This window comes from Myiozetetes cayanensis, unplaced genomic scaffold (assembly GCF_022539395.1).
Source record: "Myiozetetes cayanensis isolate MyiCay16 unplaced genomic scaffold, myiCay2020 scf6-25, whole genome shotgun sequence".
In the NCBI taxonomy this organism is placed as follows: Eukaryota; Metazoa; Chordata; class Aves; order Passeriformes; family Tyrannidae; genus Myiozetetes; species Myiozetetes cayanensis.
In genome coordinates this window covers 48581549-48608077 of record NW_026087853.1, presented here as the reverse complement: position 1 = coordinate 48608077, position 26529 = coordinate 48581549, and the positions used below count along the sequence as shown (strand labels likewise).

General features: G+C 37.1%; 1 protein-coding gene across 1 annotated transcript in view; it reads left to right on the top strand.

Moving 5' to 3' along the window:
• The window catches only part of OTOG (otogelin), a 100224-nt gene extending 79991 nt beyond the window's left edge, over nt 1-20233 (top strand). The window contains exons 42-57 of the mRNA XM_050336791.1: nt 699-919; nt 1760-1898; nt 2592-2786; nt 3591-3803; nt 4562-4666; nt 5025-5135; nt 5998-6099; nt 6526-6624; nt 8412-8452; nt 9579-9654; nt 10570-10748; nt 11542-11646; nt 12091-12210; nt 13507-13552; nt 18136-18215; nt 19484-20233. Coding sequence (XP_050192748.1) covers nt 699-919; nt 1760-1898; nt 2592-2786; nt 3591-3803; nt 4562-4666; nt 5025-5135; nt 5998-6099; nt 6526-6624; nt 8412-8452; nt 9579-9654; nt 10570-10748; nt 11542-11646; nt 12091-12210; nt 13507-13552; nt 18136-18215; nt 19484-19684 — 2033 coding nt within the window. The 3' untranslated portion in view covers nt 19685-20233. The remainder of the gene's footprint in view (nt 1-698; nt 920-1759; nt 1899-2591; nt 2787-3590; nt 3804-4561; nt 4667-5024; nt 5136-5997; nt 6100-6525; nt 6625-8411; nt 8453-9578; nt 9655-10569; nt 10749-11541; nt 11647-12090; nt 12211-13506; nt 13553-18135; nt 18216-19483) is intronic.
• The last annotated feature ends 6296 nt before the right edge of the window (nt 20234-26529 follow it).

Sequence of the window (26529 nt, the reverse complement as noted above, 5' to 3'; positions counted from 1 at the left end):
ACACATAACTGTGTTAACCAAACTCACTCTCCGTGTTGCATTGCTTCTTTTGCTCTGAAGTGTTTCAAAATTGCCAGCTATCTTAGGGGGAAACAGGGGAAAAAAGGTGATGCTGCCTTCTGTGAAGCAAATACAGCAAAGTTGGATTTGTTCTTCTCCTGCTGAGTGGTAATCTAGACATACCTGGAAGTGCCAAAAGCTGCACTTCTATGGTAGCTCTTCAGCTACAGATGCTTAAGATTGCTCAGAAGCATAAGTAGAATGATACAGTACATCTGAAATATAGTATCAGATAAGCATCTTCACATTTAATGGGAGTTCCCTTTTCTGACAACATTTACAGTTTTAATTTGTTGCTACATACAGAGGTGCTTTGTAACCTTCTTTAAAATAGATTTTTGTTTAGTGCCTGTGTAATTGAGGGATGAAGTTTTGTGCCATAGTTCGGCTTTCTGAACAGCTCTTTGATATGCAATAGATTTCCACTCATGGATACATATCTTTAGTTTTTCTTAATTTTTCTGAATTTTGTCTATTTTGATCCTCCCAAAGGCTTTCTACGTCTGTTGTAGGTTGTGATACTGTTATGTTGTATAAGATTTTGAAAAGCTATTTACTTATTTGAATATGCCACTTCAAACCTTCTTCAGAATGAGCCACATGGTGTTAACCTTTCTTTCCCTTCTGGTGATTCACAGGGTTTTGTGATAGAACCTTGGAAAATGACTTGATGCTACCCAACAGGACAGTTTTAAGCAAAAGCAGTTCACCATCAACTTTTATAGACAGCTGGCAAGTGGCAGACACGTTAAAGTATGCTGGAGAAGACAGGCATCAGGAAACTAATTGCTCACTCACAGACTGCTCAGAGTGCTTAAGAATGGTGTTGAACCAGACCTTCAGCAGCTGTCATCCTTATGTATGTTAACTATTTTGAAGCTTACATTTTGAGAGAGCTGTGGTTCAGAGATAATCTTGCATACTTGATAATTTCATTAATGTGAGACTGCATGTAAACACATCTATCGAATGAGATGTATCCTTTTCATGTATCTGCAGTTGCAAGGTAAAACTAATTGATGAGTATGGCAGCTTGATAGGAGAGCTGAAGTAAGCAACTAACACTCAGAATTTCATCTCTGTTAGTTCTGAAGTAATGCCTGATTCCTAAACCAGTTTCAGCTAATTCAACTGTATCAATAAGATGCAGACAAAAGTAAAAGTTTTAAGATTTAATTAATCCTTAAGCCTTCAGCAATTTAACAAGTCCCAAATTGCAGTAGGTAATCTGAGAACCTGCATTCCCAGAGGCTCTAGAGACACAATTCCAGCTCAGAGATTTGAAAGGGTAGAACAGATCCTATAAAGCAAGCCTAAGGCAAATAACAAACAGTGTGCAAATAAATTATTTCTGGTCATATGAATGGACTACCATTTGACCTTTTGTATACTGTTGAGTTTGATGAAGAGGAAGCCAAAACCAGGTAAAAATATAGAGGTATGGAAGAACAAAAAACAAGTAATTATGCCTTCTACTGGAAAAAACTCTATTACCTCTTACTTTGTCACTGTATAAGAGATGAAACATTCAGAAAGTCTTACTTTTAAATACTAGTAGATTATCTCTGTACACCAATGAAGGCTTACTGTAAACAAGGAACTTCTGGCTTCATTGTTTGTAGATATTTTAAAAGATCAGTCTTTTTCCTGCCTAGTATAGTCTCTATGAAGGTGCCATATCTTTTTTTCCCTTTGTTAGGTTCCACCTGAGCTGTTCTGTGATATATGGGTTCAAGACACTGAGTACATTCGAAATCCATGCATTTCCCTAGCTGCCTATGTGGCAATGTGCCACAAATTTAATATCTGTATAGAATGGAGGAGCTCTGATTACTGTCGTAAGTATTCTGCATGTATTTGCATATCTAGTGCTCACAGAGACAAAACTTGCCTAGTGTAAGAATTACAGTAAGTTGAAAATGTCAATAAAGTCTTTGTGGACTTTGGAATTATTATTGAGATAATAAATTCAACATTTTTTATTAAACACTTCTAAGCAAAAGGAATCAAAGGTTCAAAAGGAATCAAGATCATTATAGCATTTCAAAGATGGAAAAGGTAAACTGAAGAACCTTGCTCACAAGTCTACCTCTAGTTTATTATGTACATTCATGCAGAAGTTAAATCTTCTCTCTTGCAACATAGTGTTTGTTTCTCAGCCACTTCCTCGTGATAAAACCAAAACACAACACAATTGGTTGCGGAAAGGAGGAAGCCACCAAAAAATAACACTGAACTGAACACTGTTACTGATCTGTGTAGTATTTGCAAAGGTTTTTGAAGTTTGAATTAATTTGTGTCAACACTGTTGACATGGTTTGATATCTCTACTGCCAAAATGCAAACTGAAGCCTGGTGAAAATATTACTACAAGAAGAGATTTAAAAGTGCTTGAAAATTCCTTTTGATTCAATTTGCCATGTAGAAGATAACCGGTTTGTATTGGTGCATCAGGTTGGTAGATCTTCTCTTAAGTATTGCCTCATGTAATTACAACTTCAGAACGTGTGATTTGTTTATTTCCTTTCTAGCCTTCCCCTGCTCTGAAAACTTCTCCTATCAGCCTTGTATAGCTGCCTGTGAGGTTCCAGACAGTTGTCAGAATAACGAGGTTGCTTCTCTGGATTCAGACTCCTGCTCAGTGTTGACAGAAGGCTGTGTCTGTGCTGGAGGGACCATCCTTCACCGAACTCATACTGCTGTCTGTATTCCTGAAGAAAAATGTGGTATATTTGGATGTGATTTTCTTCTTTATTATCTGCAAGTTGGTGGTCAGATACTTCATTATTAATAAGTTGAGTTCTGGTTTGGTGTTGTGTGGGTTCTGCATGTCATTCAGTTGAGGATTCTAGATACTCAGCACACACCAACTGTGCAGGTGAGCAAGCAGGGAATGTCCTTGTAATATACAATTTTGCTCACCTCTCAGCTGAAGAATACTCTTCAAAATGGAAGTCTTTGTTTATGCATTCCAGTATTCTAAGCATGTTAGTTTTGGCCTCCTTTTCACCTAAGCCCTTTGTCGAGGGTCCAGCCTTTCAACACTAAATGGCACTCAAACGATATGCAGCAACAGTTAATTACACATTTTGAATAATACATGTATATGTCCTATGTTCTTTCTACCAGCATTCATGTTTATATTTATTACAGTTCTGCCTCAGCACACCAAATAGCGAACCAATGCCTAACGACACAAACCTTAAAGATGCAGATTTATTAAGATTTATTATGATAAATCAGACTAGAGACTATAAATGAGCACTGTAAATTAGTGATAGTTTTGATATGTCTGAAATACAAAAGTATTTTGTGGGGAGACACAAAACAAAGTGGAGGCCCAGATCTTCTGGAGTGTCTTGCTTTCCCACAGGAGCTCAGTCTCAGACTGTCTCCTCCTTCACTTTCTTGTGGGGTGATGGAAATAGATGAAGCCTTTAAAACTCTGGAATTTTTATACTTTATAGAAAATGGTGGTCAAAATTTGAAGTAAAAAAGAATTACTTCTGTTTTCTGTTGTCCTGATCTAGCTTGTACAGACAGCTCAGGAACACCTCACGCAGTGGGTGAGATCTGGAACACTTCTTTGAGTGGATGCTGTATGCAAAAATGTGTTGACAGTGAGACTATTATTCCAGTGGAGTACAACTGTTCAGATACCCACCATTTAGACTGTCAGCGATTTGCAGAAGTGGCCTTGCATGTTCCTGATGATCAGACATGTTGTCCTCAGAAGATCTGTGGTAAGTATTCCTCAATGATTATGAGTACTGCCACTGAAGTATGCAGATATCTTTACTCTGTGGGGTTTTTTTCCAGTTACGTATCCTACTTTTGAAGCAAATGGAAATTACTTTGGTTTGAATTAAGAGATTACATAGAAAACTGTAGAAACTTTGTACGTTTGGCTCGATACCTAGTAGGTTTTGGGTTAGACGTAGAGTTACAGATGAGGGTTAAGAGGACTAAAATAGCGCTATGTTTATTTGCATATGAATTGTTTCTCTCAGCCGTAAAGGTTACTGTTTTATTTTTAACATCTGGATACTAGCAAAAGATATAAGTAATTCTGAGAAAAAGTGTTCTGGTAATCGTTTATCAAATTTATGAAGCGAGCAGTAAAAAATTATAGAAAAGGGTTTTTTTTCTTTTAATCCTTACTTAGCTTAGAAAGCCCATCTTCAAGAAGAAGTTTCATGTAGTTCCCTTGTTTTGACTACCTGGTATGATGCAGTGAGTTTTCCACATGATTTTATTTTTTTCAGTTCTCACAAAACTCTAGTTTAGTGTTGCCTCCATGGAGAGTGTTGCAAATGATGGACACTTCTTAATATTACCTCGAGATTTTTTGCTAGTTCATTGTGGTTTCATATGCTTGTTGTTATTTGGAGATTTGGGGTATCTAACTGCAAATACTGGTTGTCATTGCTCTACTCGACTTCAAAATGCATAGTTTAGAAGCTGGTTGTTATTTTTTTTTTTCTTTCCCTGTATGTAACAGTTTGTAACCGGAGTCTCTGTGAAGACCTAATCCCTCAGTGTAATGTCTTGGAAAAGTTGGTCACTTACTTCAGTGAAGAGTCCTGTTGTCCCAAATACGTCTGTGGTAGGTTTCTTTTCAAAAAGTAAAAAAGTTCACCTTGTAAAAGATGTTCAGAAAACTAAATAGATCAACATGGGTGCACAAAGGTAGCTAGTGTCGATACCATTGTTAGTATGGCTATTTACAAAATTTGCTTTAATCCAAATGCTTGGGGTTGGTCTGTGCCTCAGTTTGAGCAGATATGATGGAGTCTTGTGTTTACTGATCAGGCTTTGCTTTCTTGTGATACAAGGTAGAAGTTTTTTCTAAAGCAGCTCGTAGTATCCCTCTGCTCTGCACTGCCTTTCTTAGGAATGTAGCATAACAAAGGAGGAATGCTGACCTTCATATAAAGAAATACATTTGCTCTACTTTTTTTCAGAATGTGACCCAGAAAAATGTGAACCAATGGAGCAGATGCCAAGCTGCCAGGATGATCAAACACTAATTGCTGCTCGGGTGGAGAATACCTGCTGCATTTCCTATATGTGTGGTACAGTAGCCAAACTGGTTGACACTATAAGTGTATTTTTGTATATGCAATATTATTTATTATTATCTTTCCAACTAGGGCTCCTTGTACCTCCTTTAGCTTTCCCAACCTAGTAAGGCTTGAAAGTGGTTAAAACACTGGGCATTAATTTTACAAAACCTAAGAAATTGCAACAACCATGAAAAGTCACAGAACAGCTTTGTGCAACTGAGCAGTATTCCTGGCTTATGTAGAGGAGTTGTAGTGGAGTCCATGGATGAAGAATGAAGGAATTCAGGGCTTTTGAGAGACTGTCTACATACAGGGTGTGAATTAGTTGCATGAATATTTTATCTGAAAGAAGACTGAAGTTACATATGCTTTTACTGCCTACATTCTGCTGTATCGGCCATGGTCCATCTTAATCGATGACAAATATCCCATATGAGAGTAATATGCAAATTTATTCAAGTCTTTTGGGATTTGGCCTTTAATGACTTAAGTCAATAATAAAATTTCCCTTTTGGCATTAGTATAGGAGCTCCACTATTACTAAACAGCTATCTTCTGTATAAGGTGCAGATGCCCTTTATTTGGGATCAAAGATTCCAGAAAACAATGGTGTGAGCTAGTAGGAGAGAAAACCTAGCAAAATTTTCATAGCAAAATGAGAGGGAAAATCATGTTTGCTCACAATGTATTCTTTCTTTATAGTAGGGGACAAAGGAAAAGGCAAGCTGCACTATAAATTAACCTCTTCTATAGGGACTATAAGGAATGAATCAGTTTTCTTTCGTATGGGTCTGTGATAAACTTATAGGAATGTTTTCTAGGCAGTAGTAAAATTTCTTCCTATGTTTTGGATTTAAATAATTTTCTCCAGCATGCGGGGCTTGCTCTGATCGAATACCCAAGTGTCAAGAAGGAGAAGTTCTTATTGTGGATGGCAACACTACTGACAGGTGTTGCCCTACATACCAATGTAGTAAGTTTGACTTGATTTTGATATTCTAAATAATAGAGAACATGTCAAATTTTGTAGTGTGGAGGTTCAGTGCCAAAAGTTGTGGATTAGAAATACAACTCTCTTTGTGCAAAACAAATAATCTTTACTATTAAAACTTTATGTGTAAAGCATCATCTGAATATCTGTATTATGGAGACAAATGAGTAATTATAGGCCCCAAACTCTGAATATTAAAAAAAACTATTTAAATATTTGCTTAGGGTATTTTACTCCATGCTACCACCACCTGATATCTAACATTTAAATTTCTATTCTAAGTCTTTTCAAATGAGATGTTTTCTAAAGGTATTTATTATAAGTAATTTATTATATATTGATTCATATTACTATTCATCAAAACAAGACAACCTTGCATTTATTGGACTTTCTTTTCTCTAATTTTAGTTTGTGAAATACATCGTTGTCCTGAATTCAAATGTATGCTGGGCATGTCTTTGGTGGAGGTGTGGAGCCCAGAGAAGTGCTGCCCCTTTCGGACATGTGGTGAAGTCACTGATTTTCATTCTTGTTGCCTTAGACAATAACACATTGACAACAGCTTTGGCCTCTTGGTTTTGAGTCTGGTTTCAGCCAGCTGTACCACTGTGATCTGCTCATGGACAAATGATGTAGCAAAGTTGTTTCATAGTATAGAACTTCCTAATCTGCCTGGTTTGATTTTCCTTGCTTCAAAAGGTTGAATAGCATCCTGTAGAATTTGCTGTCTGAACTGGGTGATCTATCATCTTGAAAATTTTGTAGGAGTTTGTATTGGGTTTGCCTGGCAAGGTTTTGGTGGGGTGGGGGCTTCAGAGTTGTGTTCTCCGAGGAGCTGCCAAAAGCTTCCCCCATGCCCAATACAGCCAATGCCAGCTGGCTCCAAGCTGGACCCACTGCTGGCCAAGGCTGAGCCCATCAGCGATGGTGGTAGCACCTCTGGCATAGTGTGTTTAAGAAAGGGGATAAGTTGCTACATGACAGCAACTGTAGGCAAAGAGAAGAGTGAGAGAAAGAGACAGGGGAGAGAAACAGCCCTTCAAGCACCAATGTCAGTGCAGAGGGAGGGGGAGGAAGTGCTCCAGGTGCTGGAGCAGAGATTCCCCTGCATCACGTGGTCCACACCATGGGGGTGAGGCAGCTGTGCCCCTGCAGGTGGATCCCTGAGGAGGTTGTGGCCCCATGGGAAGCCTGTGCTGGAGCAGGCCCCTGGCAGGACCTGTGGACTCATGGAGAGAGGAGCTCATGCTGGAGCAGGTTTGCTGGCAGGACTTGTGGACCCCATCAGGGACCCACACTGGACCAGCCTGTTCCTGAAGGACTGAATGCCATGGGAAGGGCCCCATGCTGGAGCAGTTTGTGAAGAACTGCAGTCCGTGGGAAGGACTCGCATTGGAGAAGTTCATGGAGAACTGTCTCCCATGGGAGTGGCCCCATGCTGGAGAGTCCTTTCCCTAACGAGGACAGAGACAATTTGTAGTGAAATCACTGCAACCCCCATTCCTCATCTCCCTGCACAGCAGGCAGAGAGGCGGTAGTAAAAATCAGAAGTTAAGTTAAGTTAAACACAGGAAGAAGGGAGGGATGATGGGAAGGTGTTTTTAAAATCTGGGTTTATTTCTCATTATCCTTTCCTGATTTAGTTGGTAGTAAATTCAGTTCATTTCCCCAAGGTGAGTCTGTTTTGCCCATGATGGTATTTGGTGAGTAGTATCTCCCTGCCCTTACCTTGACCCACGAGCTTTTGGTTATATTTTCTCTCCCCTGTCTATTTGAGAAGGGGAGTGATAGGGCAGCTTTGGTGGGCACCTGGCATCTAGCCAGGGTCAACCCACTACAGTTAGTCAATTGTTTTTGTCTATCAAAAAAAGAAGTTAAGTTCATAGGTCAGGAATCTGCCAGTTTACAAAGACTGTAGCATAATATATCATACATCTTTATGATGCCTTAAACACAATTCTCCATTGCTTTATATTGATTGCAATGATTGTCACCACTGCAAGGAGGCCAGCAGCTAGAACGGCCGTGATTTTTTTAATATGTTCAGGTGAACTGCAGTTGATATTCTGCTGTCGATTATTGTAGTGAGTAAAGGGGGTCAGAGAAGCTGCTATTAGTTTTCAGAATGGCATAGACATCCGACGTGATTCTGAACTCCCCTGGTGGGTATATTTCAAGAACTTCTTCAGTGATGACTTTTAAATCTGGATTTTCTGTTCTCTCTAATGGTCTGTTTTAGATAAATGGCATATAACTTGCTAAACTACTGTTTCTGTTGTTGTATTTTGTTCCAGAATGTGCATGTGAAACAATCCCCAAACCTCAGTGCAAACTGGTATGAAATTTATCTTCTTTGTCAGTATTCTTTTATTAATTTCTTAATAAATGTGTTTATCAGCATCTTATAGTTTTATCAGTGAAATATGAAATGCCACATCATTATTTGTTTGGGTTTTTTTTTAATTACTTCATAATAAGATATATCCATTTTTAAGAAGCCAGTTAAGTCTGAATGCCTTGTAGAATAACATGGCTGTATAGCATTGGTATTTCTGGAGTTTATTACCATATCCTACCCCAGAGTATTAATAGAGTGGAACTGTCTTTGTGCACCCAAGGATAAAATTTTTATTTTAAAGTGTTAGAACTAAATGCTTTAGTGCATCAGTGTTTTGTTGATATCATTTGTTGTGGTGAATATTTTAACCTTTATCATGAACTTAGACTGATGACTAAGCAGAACCTTCAAACTGTATTTAATTGTGACTTGTTCTGCGTTACAAAAGTGCTTAGGGGGGAAAAAAACTGGGCTAGGTTCCCAGTTAGTACTGGGTGTGCTTTGATTTTGCTTGTCACTGTTTCATCCAGAAAATAATATTACTGTGTGAATAATTTATAAAAATTATAATTCTGAGTCCTAGGAAGAAATTGGAAAGAGTACCCATTTTTTAATAGAGAAAATTCAATATTGTTTGTAAGGTGAAATTGTTGTTAGTACTTTCATTTCTTAGATGAAGAAACTTGAGTGTAAAGAATCAGAACTTGCATAAACACAGGAGAAAAATCTTAGTGTGCCTACATAGTAACAATAAAAGGCAAAATTAAAAAGTGCATCTGTGCTATTTGCAATACTGTTTATATCCATGAAGATATTCTCTGAAAGAATACACTCCACACTGTGTGGAGATTTTTGTACAAAGGCAGGCCATTGCATTTCATTGACCTGTCTTAGTTTTTTTCTGTCCTAAGTGTCTGCTTTACTGAGTGTAAAATATTCCCATTTAGGTATTATTAATAAATTAAATGTCTCTGTGAGTGATGAAAGTGGATTCAAAATAGGTTTCTAGGAGCAAGAGATACTGCTACCCAAGTTCTGAAGGAAAGTTGTTTCAAAAAAAAAGATCATATAGATAAGAAAACACTGTTGTTTCATTTCTTTTTTTCTGCTTTTGTACTCTCAGGGTCAGAAACTTCAGATAGATGAACAGTTTCAGAACAGTACAGAAAATATCTGTAACTGTGTGAAGTACAAATGCGGTAAGTCAGAAAATAATCTGAGTCAAAGAAATACCCTTTCAAGTGCTAAGGTAGATTAGGAATTAAAAATCAGACATTCACTTTGAACATGGCACCAAGGAGAAAAGATTAACTGACAGAATTCAAAAATTGTGTAAGAAAAGGCAAAAAAATAGGACCCCTCAGTAAATATTTGGTTGATTATGGCCTGTTGTTGTATTCTGTTAGTTTCTGCAGCAAGAGGTTTGTGCAGGGAAATAGCAGACAGTTTTAGGATAGCTGAGTGGTGTTGGCTAAGCATTTTCCTGAGCTGGAGCAAGGGCTCCAGCAGGAAACTAGAACACACACACAATGTCCACATATAGAAAAGTCCCACTAACCCCTGTGAGACTACTCAGGAGCTGGTAGACATGCTTATACGCTTTTACAAGATCAGGAATAGCATTCAGCACCATATGAATTCATCTTAAAGGGTGCCAAACAGTGTCTGGGAAAACTTAGAGAAAAAATAATTCCTGTGGGGCACCCTGTTGGCCAAGAGAGTTGGGATTGTCCTTGCTTCGATTTCTACAATAAAGATGTATACTTCTGACCTAATTATCCTCCATGCCCTCATTAATCAGTGGGGAGAAATAGATATTATCCTGAATTAGTCTTAAGAAACAAAACAGCTGAAGAAGTCTGCACTGTCATTGGGGTGGTGCAGGTAATAGAATATTATGTACTTATTTCATACATGGTTATATTTGAAATAATTTTGGTGATTATAGTGAAGCATTAGGCTGCTATTAACAATTCATTTTTGCAAATGTGACCCATAATTCTTAATGAGGTAGAGTAGCTTTTTCCATTCCAGCTTTACTGTTTGAATCATTTTTAATGGAGTTTTGATACCAAGCTGATTGTCCTGACCATGCTGTTTGTGTTTTCCTGTAGTGAGAGACAAAGTTTGCCTGAGTAATGAGAGAGGTGTGCTGCTTCCTGGACAGAGAATCGTGGAACACAGTGCAGATGGCATTTGCCATATTTCTTATTGCACAAATGTGATTGATCCCTCCACTAAATACTACCAAATAAACACATCTTCGATAGACTGTGCTGTCAAGTGCAAAGCTGTAAGAAATTCAGAAATTTAGACACGTGTATTGTAACTGGTGTTCTTAGTTACATTGGGATGGGTTTTGTTGACTAGATTACATTCATAGGAACAAGTTGGAAAGAGTAACCAGGAGATCTCCCTCTAATGATGTGCTACCACACTTGTAATAGAAGGTTATGAAAAGTCCCACTCCCTCCACTGTTTTTTGCCCTATGTACATCTTATACAAACTAATGTCTATAGCAACTGCCTCTTGGGTTAATAGCATACTGCCTCCTTGCACCCCGCAGAGCTTCAGCTGCATTATGAGCAAACTAACTGGTACAAATTCCTGGTAGACATTATCTCAATAAGAAGAGAGTAATTATAAATAGAATAAGAATTCTGAAAAGTTGTGAAAAGAGCTCTGTAAAATAAGCAAATGTTACATTGTCTTTTTACAAAATATGATACGTTACCATAGGAATATTTTATAGATTATTTTTTCTAATTCTTTATTACTTGATGCCTGATGTGTGAAAAGTCAAAATTTTAGTGGTTCTTGAAGTAAGCTGTCACTTCACGTTTGAAAAATGGTAGAAAGACCAGTTCATTCTCTCAGGGTTGGAACTTCTCCCCATTTACTTCAGTTAAGAACAAAGGTATTTCATGAAAGCTTCATGAATGTGCAGTGTGTATGCAGTTTTGAAAGTTATTTTAAAAATATCCCCAAAATTAGATACCTAAAAAAAAAATCTACCTGTTACAGTAATAAAATGTTGAGCTGCAAGATCGTCTCATACAAGGAGTAATCTATTTGATTTTGACAGAACCAAGTCTATCAGCCTCCAAAAGATTTAACAACTTGCTGTGGTAGCTGCAAGAACTTGTCTTGTGTCCACACTTTCAGCAATGGCACAGTTTCCAGTTTTAGGGTGAGTTTATACATGTTTTATTACCTCAAAATATTTAGAATTAAACAAAAAAATTATGAAATAATATATACATGTTGCCATATAGAATTTGCAAAAAAGAGCTTTATTTGGCCAAATACTAGGAGTAGTTTTGCATGTATACAACATTAATTTCTTGGAGAGTCAACCGTACAACTGTCAATAAAAGTATAAGGGATTTTTATATATATATATATCAGAGAATTATCATGAACTTGACTATTCTAGAACCTGCTTAACATTATACATTTGGTGGACTTTCAAATTTGTTACTTAAACAGAACTTTAACATGCACTAGAATTGCATTTTCTTGTTTTATTGTTGATTCATGCAAGATCACATTCAGTGGAACTGTTTTATGCATACTTGCAATACTGTTTTTGCTGGGTTGCCAAGTAAAATTTCTGTTTTACAATTTTCGACAGCCAGGTGCTGTTTGGATTTCAAACTGCATCAGATATGAATGCACTAACACAGCAATAGGACCGATTCTGGTTTCCTCTGCAGTTGGTTGCCCACCCTTTAATGAAACTGAATGTGTGAAGGTCAGTGTATACAATACATTGTTTGCATTCCAGCTTTGGTTTATGTTGGCGTGAAAAGACTAACACTGACAAAAAATGTTTTTACCTCAAGAAGGGAGAAATTATATATTCTTGCAATGCCTGCGTTTTTGCCCAGCCATTTAAAGGTAAATAGTTATAACCATACACATATAATGTGCCACCAGTCTGCCCAGTTACACAGCTGGAGTCACATCTTCTTATTCTCAGAATTAATTTATTTCTATTTATTTAATATAGGCTTGTAATATCAAAGAAGTCTTCATACAGCTGTGTGAACTTGGATGTGTTTCTGGGGTGGACTTGTCCTTTCTAACTGATTTTCTGTATGTGCAAACTGATCAGTATCAAACTGATTTGATTCAGGACAATGGTCAAAAACACAGAAGAAAGGGAAAGATTGTCTGAATATCAGGAACAACTTTTATGTAGTGACACATGAAGTTTTATAGACTAGTTTTGGAGCAAGAAGAAAAGTTCTATTTGAGTTTGCAAAATGAGATTAGACTAAGTGCCGGAAAGTATAGGTAGGGAGTGATCTCCCTCTCTGTAATTCTACATTTACATGTGGATGGGAAGATGCTTCCCTTGATGAGTGATGTCAGAGAAACAGGGAAGAGTCCTGAAGGAACTGGGTGGCTGTGGTTCTTCCTTGCAGATAACAATGGGTTGGTTCTACAGAGAGTCTGTTCTATAGCTGGTGAAAGGCTTTTTGTTGTTCTAGGCAAACTAAAAAGTTAAGGTGGAGAGAGAGATTAGCGTGGCTTTAGATACTGAGGTGGACATCAAAAATGGAACTCTCCTTCAATGTAATCCTGAGCAGCTTTTAATATAGCTGCAGCTATTCTTCCCACAGTATTCTGGGGAGTGCTTCATGCTACAGCATTAAGACATGAATCTCCACTGTGGGGAGTGAGTGGCTTCCCATTCAGATGAGATTTCTTCCTGCTCTGATGTCAGATTCAGGTTTTTGTGATGGTCAATATAGCCTCTACAAGAGATCAGGGTTTTACTCTAATAGCACATGATGTAATCAGACTTAACACAGTCATTCCCTTTCCAAATGTGGGAGCTATTTTGATACCTGTGATGTATAGTGACATTTGGTGAAAGTTACCTGTGCTAAAACTATAAAGTTAGATCATTCACCAGAATGCTGCATTTGCCTGAATAAAGATGTAGAGCTTTATCTGGAAGATATTTCTAATAGTGGAGATATATGGGAATGAATATTTGAAAACATCATGGTTTTTTCCCCTTTATTTCTCTCTTGTTCAGGTTGGAGGCTACGTTGTGCCATTCTTAGAAGGATGCTGCAAAACATGTAAGTGATTAATGATACTTCCTGCCTCACAAGTCTCTCTGATTTGTTGTTACATTAGAAATAAGGTGGATTCTTTCCTGTGTAAAAGCACGATTCACTGATCTCAAAGGCTGTGCTTTTCCGTGTTTTACTCATGTGAATAACACAGAAAATAGTGGAGTTTAAAGAAAATACTTTAACTTTGATGCTATTACTCCACTGACAGTGATTCTGGCTGGTCAAGTCACTAAAATTCCTACCCTTTATTCTGTAGTTCTCATGTAAAACTCCTCAAAATATAAGTTACTGCATTTAGTATAATAAAAGATACTGTGTTTTAGAAGGTAACTTAAAACATGCTTCATCTACTTTAATATCTTCATATTTGATAAAAATTAAGACTGATCTAAGTAGTTTTTAAGTTAACTTTGTAAATAATAAACAGATTTTAATATAGAAATTAATAGACAGAAACCTTCAGGCAGTACCTTTAAAAAGATTTTATAATTTAAAAAAAATCCCCCTCACTTGATTACTGGTATATGGTTTGGATATTTGTGAGAGCTAATAAAGATTCTCTAGGAAAAAAAACCACAACAACAAAACAGAATAAAAATTCTTTAAGGAATAGGTTCCAAATATACTATTTCTTAATAGAAATAAAGAGCTAAATACATTTTATTTTCTTAACACAGTGGTACAAGCTGAAACATTTTGGTTGATTTCATGAAGAACTTAGCCTGAGGGAGACACCTAACCATATCAATTTAAACTCAAATACTTGAAGTTGGCACTATAAAAAGCAATTGAAAAGGAGATTTTTATATTGGGCAATATCATACTGTCTTTAAAAACATGCAAAATTCTGACTCAATTTGCATAAGTGGCTGAAATAGTGACTGAAAAGTGTGGGAGAAAAATGGAGAAAAGTGCAGGTATTTCTTGCTGGGTGGGATGCAACTTGCACAGTCATAACTACCAGATCTGGACATATGTTGCCAACAGGGAGGTACCTTTTGGTGTGATTCATTAGTATCACATTTGGTACTAAAAACTTGATTGAAACTGTGGAAGATTTATCTGGGGAGTTTTTTCTGCTCCCACTGTAAGGGAATGGTAATATCTCTTCATGTTTTTTCACTCTGGACCTGTGTTTCAAGCACTTGTCCTAGTTCCGTGGCTGATTCTCCATAGGCTCTCTGACATCAGTTTTTGATTATCTGACATTACCCTTCAGTGCCCTGGCAGGCAAATAAGCCACTTCTGAAAGATTTAGTAAGACAGTTAAACATCCATTAAGCTACTTTTCAGCAGGGCAGAAGATCTTGCTTCTATGCTTAGAGAAAGATCATAATCACCTCTTTAACTATTAAAGACAAAAGCCATTAATCTGTGGCATGCATAACAAAGTAAAATTAAACCCTTGAAAAACCCAGTGACTTTTGAGAAGCATTTACGGGTAGATTCCTAGAGTTTTGATTTCACACCTGTTGGTAGACAACACAGTAATTCTGTGAATCATGTAAGTTCATTCTGACTCCAAACAAATCTACTGTCATGAGAGCTGTCAGGTGTAATTGTGTGAGACATTTTATGAGAAGGATTATATTTTTTTTTTTTCTGAAGTACTTTACCATTAGAAACAATTGTGATTTTTGTTTTCAGTTTTAATTGGTATTTGAAAATTAAGACCCAGGAGTTCTGTCAAAACCTGGAGAGGTTTTACAGATGCTGCTGAGAGGAAATTATACGATTTCTTTTTTGTAGTCCCAAAGGGCACATTAAATACAGGATAGCAAACTGGCTAACTTATACCAACCCAGATCAGATTCTTCCTGGTTTTCACGAGGCTTAGAAGTGCAAGTAATGCCTGGACATGGTCCTGAGCTGCTGGCATGATGAACCCTGCTTAAGCAAGGAGGAACCAAGTGTCTCTTCCAATCTCAGCCATTCTGTGATCCTGCAACATACAGACATTTCAAAAATTCTGTTTTCAAATATGCCAAAAGCTCGCAATTCCCAAGTTTTCATAGTTTTCAGACTATAGGGAATCCTCTGTAACACGTGCTCTGTTCAATATGTAATATTCTTACCAGGTTCTTCAGTGTCAGTGTTCCCATTCCCTGTTAGCCCAGTCACTCCTACAGCCTACGCTGGCTGTCACACAGGTACCTTTTCCTCAAATAAGTAGGACCAAACCAAACAGAATCATTGTTGATTTCCAACAATGTACTCCCTGCTAGGATCATCAGACCTCACGTTACCCAATAATGCCAAAAGCTGCAGTGTAGTGTAACTGCTCACGGTTCAGAGTGGCTCACATTTTGGTTTTGGTTTGTTTTTCATGTTGCACTGTGTGGGCGGTGCATTGTTGTCAGCCAACAATGTACTGTTGGTAGTAAGCACTTGCATAGTCTTTAGCTTGCTGCATGTGTAAAATTGCTGTGTTTGAAAAACTAAACTAATTCAATCATGTTTACAGTGCTGTAGAACATAGAGAACAATGGCTTTGCTTGTTAAAGCTTTACTGTGTAAGCAGCATTTTTGCAGATGATGTATCATAAAGGTTTGCTTTGTGCCATATACAGTAAAAGCAAATAATTTCTTTCCCATCCATAGTTTGGACAGTATACTGAAAATAGCAATCCAGTGTTTACTCCATGAAAATTGGAGATTATCTTTGTTCTTTTTCATAGAGCATGTTAATTCTTTGAATTGTAACGTATTATGAATGCATTTGTTTTGGCACTTATTTTGTGAAAACAGCTCTATATTTCTCTCAGAGAAATTATGATGACTCTAATTTTGTACATCACCAAGTGACACATCCTACATTAAATTACGCTTCTGACTCTAGGACTACTAAAGAGAAATCTATATTTCTCTTTCAGATATTTCTCTTTCATGTTGTCACTTTAAGTGACAACAGTGCTATGAGTCAACCCAAAAACCAAGCAAGGATTTTCAACCATAAAGACAGTGAAAAAGAATCCGTAATGCGACATGTATAAAACGCTCACATGTTTTGTAAGGTTGTTCATGGAAAAGTATATTGTAAAGCTCACAAAAAGCCACTGGATGTTAACATACATGCATGGAAATACATTATATATTTATTTTTTACGGGATATGATGTACTTTCACTGTAGCCTGGGTGAAGTCATAATCACAGCTGCACTGAATTCTCCACCCTACACACCATGTATAATGTAAAAGAAGAGAGAACCGTGAAAAGAGCTGTGAAAAACATGAAATAACGGTGAGTTTTTTATTTTCAAGAACAATTTGTTTTTTCTTTGTTTCTCAATTTACTTTTTCACTAAGCAGATATAATTCAAAGCAGCCAAGCAGTTGCCAACCGTTTATGTCTGTAGGTTTTTATTTGTTTCCAAGATTTTTTGATGTAGTTTCTTTCATATTCTAGAAAACTCTACTGCATCAAGAAACAGTAAGAGGTTTAGATAATTAAAAACAAAACAAAAAAACCCCAAACTACAACAAAACCACCACCAAAAAAAAAAAAAAAAGGGAACAAAAAGTTGTTTCTCTTTGACAAGCAGTATTACTGGTTTGACGGTGATTAGAGCAGGGAACTGGACATTGCTCATAAAGATGTGATAAAACTGTGTCCCAGTTCAGTATTGGGTATTGGTCAAACTGATGAATCCTTTAGTGTCCTTGCTTTTCTGGAGCTAAGCATATTCACCTTTTGTCAACATATTTGGGTTTTTTGTCTGAAAGAAAACTCATCTCTGTAAGTGGAGAGTCAGGGGGACTGCACCAAGATGCATAAAATCTGGTGTGAAACAGTGAAAGTGGATATATTAAAATTAGCCGTTCATTTCTCTTACAGATCTGCAGTATGATGTGCTTTCTCCAGCACAGAGAGGATCATCCTAAGAAGATTCTGTGCTTCCTGATCTCTTACAACTGAACTTTATACTGAACATCTTTGTTTTTCTTCAAATGTTCAGGATTCTCTTCTTCAGTGAAGCTTAACTCCTTATTTAATTCCATGATTTCTTGTTATCTTTTATTGTTTTATTCATGTACTTTGTAAATACTTCTATTAGAAAAATTGTGGAAACAATGTTAATGAAAAGGCAAATAAAAATTTTCATTTGTTCACTGGTGTTCTTTTATTTAATAAAAACATAATAAAAACAAATGTAAAGGCCCCTAACACCCTGTTCTTTATCAGATTCTACTGTTGCATATTAATTTTAAACTTTGTTTATACCACTGGAATGCAATTACTGCTATTAAAGTTTGTTGGAGGTATTTCATAGAAAATGCACTTTATGCCTTATAAACAAGTCTTCTCACAGAAGTGATCAGTTTTGCAAAATTTTTTGAACACAGTAGAATTACTCTTAAAAAGACTTCTGACTGAAGAATGAACCTTTTATAATTGTTATTAAAGATATAAGGAGATGAATACTTTAATGCATGAAATAGAATAGTTGTAAAAGTGATTCAGTGTATAGCTAATGGGTATTTTTTTCATGGTGTCTCTTGACCCAGTAAAATGTTCAGGAATGTTCTTGTCTCTGACATGTTTAGAATTTTGAGCTGATATGTTTTGATTTATGACCCTTTTGCAGGTAAGGAAGATGGAAAATTCTGTAAGAAGGTGACTGTTAGGATGACTATCCGCAAGAACGACTGCAGGAGTAACACACCAGTAAGTAGATAACTATCACAATTTCTTTTAATAGAAGGGAAAAAAAAAGAGAAATAAAATGAAGGAAGAAAAGGAACCCAAATTCCACAAGGCTATTGTCTTCATCTCTGTCACAGAGGCAGAGATTTGTGTTTCATAAAGCTGTTTTAATGTTTCCCTACATTCTCAGCAATCACCTTCTCAAATAGTACAAAGAAGGTTGTTACTTCTGCTTTTGTAAGCATTAGGTGCATGTTGATTTAGTGCAAATCCAAAGTCTTATTTCACCCTATAATGCAATTATTATATGCAAATTAACGTCAATATAACTGAATCTTTGCCCCTGATATTCTAAAGTTAAAATGGCTGCAGATGTGTGTAATTTTCCATCTGCCTGGGGAAAGTATTTAAATGCCAACATCATGAAGAGAGGAATCTTGGGTCCTGAAAGCTTTTTTTAAACAGCAGCATGAACATACTGTAAAATGTGAAGGAAGAAGAATGAGGCACTATCGAAGGATTTACTGTTGAAGGACACCAGCAATGTCCTGCTGGGCAGTAAGACCGTGAGCAGCAGCAAGAGTGCAGACAGACGTCTCATGTGAGATGTGTAAGAGAGCCTGGAAAAGCTGTAATAAAAGAGTGTAGGGAAACAGCTGTAGCCTCTAAAATGACTCTGAGAGTACATTTTGCAGAATAAGCTGTTGAGCAGCCAGGAGATTTAGTCTCAGTGTCTCATTGAACAGAAACATGAATCTTAACTATTAAATTAGAAAAAATTATTCCGTTTCTATGACTATTTCTCTTACAGTCTGTATTACAGATTTGGTATCATTTGTAGTAATTCCCCTTGGCTTTCCAAAGGATTGGTTCTTTTATCCCTCCTTACTGATACCAGTACAGCAACACTGCATCAGTGTATCACTGAAATGAATACTGCAGGGAGTTGGAGACAGAACATTTGGTGCCATGTTCAAGCCAAAGTTGTTATGAATACTTTAAAATTCAAAACCAGAATTGTTTCTTTGTGTCTGTTAATAGCCAAAACCTGTTACTGAAATGGACAGAGAAGTCATCATTGATACTAGTAAGATCCAAAGTGAGACCTATCTGGGCAATGTAGTTCAGAGCTTATTTTCAGATGTAGTGGGATTAAGGTGCTGGAGGAAATACCTCCAAATTTTTCATTGCTTTGCCATTGGATTTGGGTGCCTAATGTTTTTAGACTTCCTTGAGAACTCCTAACTAGCTTCTTCAATGTGGTAATTATTCATCATGCTTGTTACCAGGTGAACATTGTTTCATGTGACGGGAAGTGCCCTTCTGCAAGCATTTACAACTACAACATCAACACCTACGCAAGGTTCTGCAAGTGCTGCAGGGAGCTCGGGCTGCAGAGACGGACTGTGCAATTGTACTGCACCAGTAACTCAACCTGGGTCAGCTACTCAATCCAAGAGCCCACAGATTGTTCTTGCCAATGGTCTTAAAAAAAAAAAAAAAAAGGCATAAAAGGAAAGAAAACAGCAAGCCCAGCTGTTCCCAGCATAAGATGATTTTAATAGTTTATCTCTTAAAAATAAAATAGCCAATCCCCTGAATTTCACCAGTTCAATGCAAAACAGAGCACAAATACTTTGGACTCTCCTAAATTTCCATAAAATGGCTCTGCATCATTTGTATTGTGATTTGCCTTCATTTTCATTCACAGGGATTGTTTTAAGATTGTTCTTGTGATATGTGCCAACTTACAAGGTGATTTACATCAGCGCCACCTCAAGAGAAAGAACGCCATCTGTTTTGTTCTGGAAGGCTAGCCCACTCCTTGTCAAGCACTCATTCCTGTTTTAAGTCATTGACCAACTTACCTGGCAGTAGGTCACTATTTTGAATGCATTGCAATTGTGCAAGTACATTCAGAGTCTATTAGGAAAAATTGTTTGGACAACATGAGAAGAATTTTCAGTTTAAATCATATTCCTGTTGCTAAGTAGAGCATGTATAAAAAATTAATGTAAAAAAATTATTTTTTTTTTTAATCTGGGAAACATTATCAATACTGACATAACTATGGAATATGCCCTGGTAATAATTTCAGTTTTTCCTAGTGTATTTTATATTGTAGTGAAAACCATTATGGTGAGCGTATATTTTATGGAACAGATTGGCTGATTTTAGGCTATCTAGAATAGTCAGTAATAGTTACTTTATCTTTCTGCTAAACAATATGACATAAACTGAAAATGCACAGATTTGGAAGATGAAAACCACTTTGCATTCCTTTGTATAGATATACCTTAAATGAAAACTGTCAGCTTATGAAATAACCACACTTAAATTGTTTCTTTAGGGAATGAACATTGTTTAACACTAACTTTAAAGATGTGAAAGTTCATTAGGAAAAAGAAAATGAGGATTATGTATTGATCTCAAAGAAAAACAAAGTTCAAAATCTTCCTCACCTCTATAGTAGAATGTAACTTCTTACGGCAAGTGCTTGAAATTGAAAATGTACAATTGTAAGGTTTGAAATTTCAAAAGCAATTTTGCATATGAATTTGAAATATTAACATTATTTTTTCTCCTCTAAGCTAATGTTACTGTTCTGTTCTTTTTCAACAAATGCCACTGAGATTCAGCAAAAATTGTTACTTTCATTCTATAGATTAAAACTGTAGATAGCATACAGTGATACACTTGAGATCCTATAGTAGAAAATAGATCTCAACATAATGTCTTTAAAAGCTGCTTGACTGCAGTTAATCCAAAGAAAAATATGTTGTTAAAATCAATCATGTGAACATTTTTGATATTAATTTTGTATACTGTACATTTTGTTCTTGCAATATCTAATAAACAACCAGAAGTCTTATTTTGTTAATTGTTCAAGCAATTTACTGTCATGTAATGACAACATAAAATGTTTACTCATTCTTTTTTTAGCAGTGCATGTAAGTAGTTTTAGGGTTTGCTGCTATCACTAATATTAATGATATAATACTACAGCAGGAAGGATCTAGTACTACAACAGGAGGAAGATCTGCATAGGGGGTTTTGAAAAGCTACATATTTTTCTGATTCCATCACCACTTTCATCCTCAGAAGTGCAAAATTCAATTATGTCATTTTATTCAAAACAAAAATTGGAAAATTGTTGTTCATGGAAGTGTAACAATGCATATCTGACATTGCCAGATAGACTGTCCTGGAAAAAAGGGGGAGGGAAAGAAGATAAATTTCTGCACATTCCCTTTCAATGTTTTTCTTCCTTGCAGGATTGACTGCCATCAGTAGACAGTGTTTTGAGTGGGCATTTTCTAACAATATAGTTGTTGTGCGGTGATGATCACTCTTCAGTACTTAGGGCCAAATAAATCTTAAGATCCAGCTTTGTAGTCCCTACCCACTTCACAGGACATGTTCCTTGTCAAAGCCATCTTCTACATAGCAGGAAAGGACAGGATTTGGGAGGAGTGCATCCTTTGGAAAACCAGGGAAAAAAAAAGTGCTGTTTACAAGACACTGAACAGAGCTAAACCCTTGAACCCAAGTGCCTAAAATTCAAGCTTTGGCATTTGCAAAGGTGAAGTTCAGCCTCCCTTAGTTCACCAACTGGCACATGCCATCCTAGAGGGTAGGAATTAATAAAAAGAGCTGTTTCTTTTGCCCTCACCCAAGACAGTATTTACTGTGAAGTGCCAGCCACCATGAAGGACAGAATTAGAGCAGGAATTAGCCCAACCACCATGCTTCCCTCAGCTGCAGCATGGTCCCTCCTCTTGCCACTTGAGCAAAGATCTCATTGTTTCCAGTAGCTCAAGGCAGTAGCTCAAGGCAGTAACTCTGAAAACCTTTTGAGGTGGAAACTTTCAACTTCTGGTTGAAGAGCAAAGTTAGTACTGGTAGCAAGAGTAGAAAGCAGACTGTGCTGTATTCAGTAGCTGTTCAAACACTGCTGCTGCTTCTTCTTAAGGAGTAAAATGATAAGCACCATGTCAAGTCCCTACTTCTGAATTTGTAAACTTTAGGCTTATGCTGAGAGAAACAAGGAGAAAGATTCAAACTGCTTATGGCTTGATAGGGAAACTACTTTTATCCCTGCCTCTGTGTTAAATTCCTTCACGAGTCCTTAGCCTATCTGTGGTTGTTCAAAGCTGCCCAGGCCCTTATCGTGTATTTACCATGCCCTGCATTTGCAGAAAGCAGCTCAGCTGGAAAAAGACTGTGCCTTATTTGTACTTCCACGAGGGACCTCAGTGTGGGTTTCATCTGGCCCTTCCATGCTGGAGATACTGGGACTGTGAACAGTGACTGAGTCCTAAAACAAGTTTATATTCTTTTTACTGTCTTTTGCTGGAAACTGACTTTCTGGAAACTGGGGCCTCTTACATTTCTTTGCAAGTCTCAGAACTTCACTCCACCCCAAGGCCCATGTTCTCCACACGTGTTTGCGTACATGGAATTTCTCCCCAAAAGTGATTCCTAATGTAGGTGTAGAAACAACACAGGCTTGTATCTTGTTAAATCTAGGATTTAAAATCTTTCTAATGCTGGGGTTTTTTCCCAACTTTGAGTAAAATGTTTAGTGTATGGATATTAAAACATTGTTTGTTTGTTATGGTGCTGACTCCTCATTGTCATCCTCTTTGAAAAACACTTTAGTTGCATTACCTCAAGCAACCTTACCCAGCCTTGATTCACAGGAAAATATAAGCAATTTGGCAGCTGAAGTCTTGAGTATTATGTAGAAAGGCCTTAAGAAAGGACTTTAAAAAGAAATGTAATGGTATCAATTGTGCTATCTAAATGCTCACTGTCTGGCTTATTAGTACATGATCTAGATTCAGGATAACAGTCTCTTGAGTAATATTTCCTCTAATTAGTGCCTGGTGGTTTGGTAAATTAACCTGAAATATTGGCATCTGCTGGTCTGCAGTTTAATGAGAACTGTTAGTCACAAGTTAAATAACTTACACCCCCTCAGACAGCTCTCAAGTATGCAGTCCATGAACTCAGATCAAAATCATTCCAAAAATTTTGCCCTCACTCTTATCTCTGCCCACACCATCATCTCTCTCCCCAGTGCAAACAGCTATGAATAATTAAAATGAGGTAACAGCTGCTATGCAGATGGTAATTTTTTTGGAAAAATCCCCTCTTAGTGTGATGAAGACATCTAACCTCTTTAGAAATAGCACCTGACAAATTGCCATCAGGTCTCCTTTCTCTATGGACTTTTGACCAAGGCTTTGACTATGTCAGCTCACGTTAACCTTTTAAAACATTGATAATTGAATTAACTCAGGTGTCCAGGCTTCATCCATCACCAAAGAAAGGTATGTGCATCCAAAGAGTGACTCATCCCATTCTAAAATAAATGTCTAAGATCGATGTGGTGAATCACCCTCCAGATGTATCATCTTTCTTTTTCACTGTGGAGAGAACTTGGATGGCAAGATGTGGTTAGGCACCTTACTTTGGGGTTATTAAAATTAGCTGGAATTAAATTCACCTTTAATGGTTAAAAATATCTCAACAGGCTCAGAAGTCAGCTCCTCTGATAGCAATTATGGCATATCTTATCTGACCACTTCATATGAGATGATTAATGGTAATATATGATTTGCATGAAGCTGAATGGGATGTAATTTGTCTTGTATGGCTTTTCCTTGTGTCCTAAGGTATACTCCCTTTGTGTGACAGTTATAAAGCTATCCCTGTATCTCTAGAGCTGAAGAAAGACATCATCAGCCAAATCTTCAAGATGGAAAAGTACAACCGAATTTGCAAAGATGGGATGTGTTTATTTCCATGACAATGTGCTATATTAGCTGGTGAGTGAATATTTCTGTTCTATGGAGGTTTTATTGTGCAGATGTTGGCTTGAGTCCTCCAAGTGATTTGTGGTCTTGCTTTCTAAGCTTTTGGCTTCCAAGATCTTTAAGGTAATGCACTTCTTCAGAAGATCATGAAACCCATATATGAAATATCTTTTTGTTTCAGCTCTTTAGATTGTCTGGAGTTGAGTTTAAGGCAGCAGAGAGGTTTTTCTATACATAGGCTTTTCGTGACTGTTTTCTATATGATTGTCCAGGGGCAGATTCTGACCTCAGTTACTCTACTTGAAAAGACATCGGATTTGGTGTTTGTTTTTTCTCAGGAGTGTTACTAGTTCATGAACTGAATATGTGAGATTTGTCCAATATGTGCCTTGTGTAGTCAATTATTGGGAAAAAATATAGCAGAGCACTTTAATAACATTTCTTTTTGATTAAAAATTCAAAAGTCTAATCTTAAGCATGAACTATATAAGACAGAATAGCTGGAGTTATGTTTAATGCCAAGACCATGCCTGTTCTTGACCTCTGTGCTTAATCCCTCAATTTCTAGGCCATATTCCTTATCGAACTTCACGTATATTTTACTAAATAGGGAAAAGGCAGAAAAGGATCTTCTGAGAAGAGGGCATGCAACTGCCTAATAGGCTTGATCTCTAACCTGGCTCTAAGGAGAGTGGTGTCCTTTGACTGCAAGACAGGAGCATCACTAATAACGTGCTCCTCATTTCCTAGCAGAAGACAGTGCTATATTTTCTTTCTCCCCACCAGCACCAAAGAACCACTTTGCCCAAGCAAAGCTATTTCAGTGAGAGGCAGAAGTTAGCTGTGTGAAGATTAACCACTCAAGTTAAGTGTTTTTGTTAAATGTTGCTGGAGTGATCAGGGGTTCCAAGGTAACCCAGTGTGTAGCACACAAAGATCAGGGTTTTGTATGAGAACGGTGGCTTGTATAGCCCAGCATTCTGTTTCTGACCTCTTTTTCCTGAGGAAACTCCAAGAAGCGGGAAATTTTAAATTAGTTTTTGGGAATAAAAAAAGTGATTTAGAATTTTACATTGTGAAACATCATTTTTAGGCAAATATACCGATGGGCTGTCCAACATTGTAATAGCAAAGTCTCCCATGTCTTATGAATCATAAAAATCCCTTTTAATTATCTTTGGTAGCAATTGATTTCGCAGACCAGTTGAATGTTGTGAGGAAACACGTGGTTTAACAGTTAGCTGGGTTTCAGTTCACAGCAGGGGAATGGGCCCTGGCTATTGGTACCATTTATTGTTTGCACAGGTTCACCACAACCCTTTTTAGGGCCATGTTGTCTGCAGGCACCAAGAGCACACTGGAAGCAGATTTTGCTGTTGCAGTGTTGATGCTGTTTGGTAAATAGCTTCCCCTCACCACTGCTTGTTTCAGGCTCTACAGCTGGACATCCCCTTGGCCTTTCCCTGTGCTATTGTTTAAAATAGTGGTTGTTTAAAAAGCATTTTTCCACTACCAGTCTGACAGTATTACAGTAGTTCCATCCAGGGCAGGACCAGCCCTGTGGAAAAAGGAGGACAAATTCATATTGTGCTCCCGCTTATATATTTTCCTGGAATTCCAAGTATGAAAACTTTTTAGAAGGCAGCCTAACAAAAGGGCTGGCTTAAACTATAAATAAATGCCTCTTGTATCTCCTTGGGACAACTTTGAATGGAAAAACCCCTCCACTTTTGGTTAAAATCCCTAAAATATTACAAAGGTTTTTCTGGACACCTCCTTATTTTCAAATATTCTGTTGAAATGCCAGTATTTTAGATCCTGACTCTCATCCTTTTCATTTCTTCTCTGGAAGAGGTATAGAAAGGAGATGAGGGATGAGATTTTTAATGAAACCATTTAGAAATTTTTGTCTTCAAAATGGACTGGCAAGCCCCATTCTCCTGAAGTTGTTACACAGAGGAAAGTGGAACTCAATACCTGGGGGCCTGTTGTGAATTTTGGCTTTAGAGGGGGAAGGGGAAAGAGTTCATCCCTGGATAATGAGTGAAAACCAACATTTTCTGTGTTGTTACAGTATTAAGAACTGGTGCATACTTTTTTTTTTTTTTTTTTTTTTTTTAAGAAGAAGAAGAAGAAATAGTCTGGAAGCCTGTTTTTAATGGTAAAAAAAATTGTAAATACTGCTCTGCTTAAAAAACCCAAAGTTTTCTCACTTTTAAATTGTCTTTATTTTATTTTTAATAGTAATTACTCTCCTATCTTCTTTCTTGTGGGGCTAAAGGAGAAGTGTGAGGTCTTCAGATAGCTTTAATAATGGGAGTCTTGTAACAACTTATAATCAACATGAAATGAAAGAAAATATAATCTAGTGCCCTATAAGTACTGTACTTAAGCTGATCTCTGGAAGGAAATTCACGACACTATTGTATATTTGTTTCTCAGCTCCATGACCAGAGCACAGGGGGAAGGGAAACCAGCATTTTTAGCTTTAGATTTGGCCATATTGTAACACT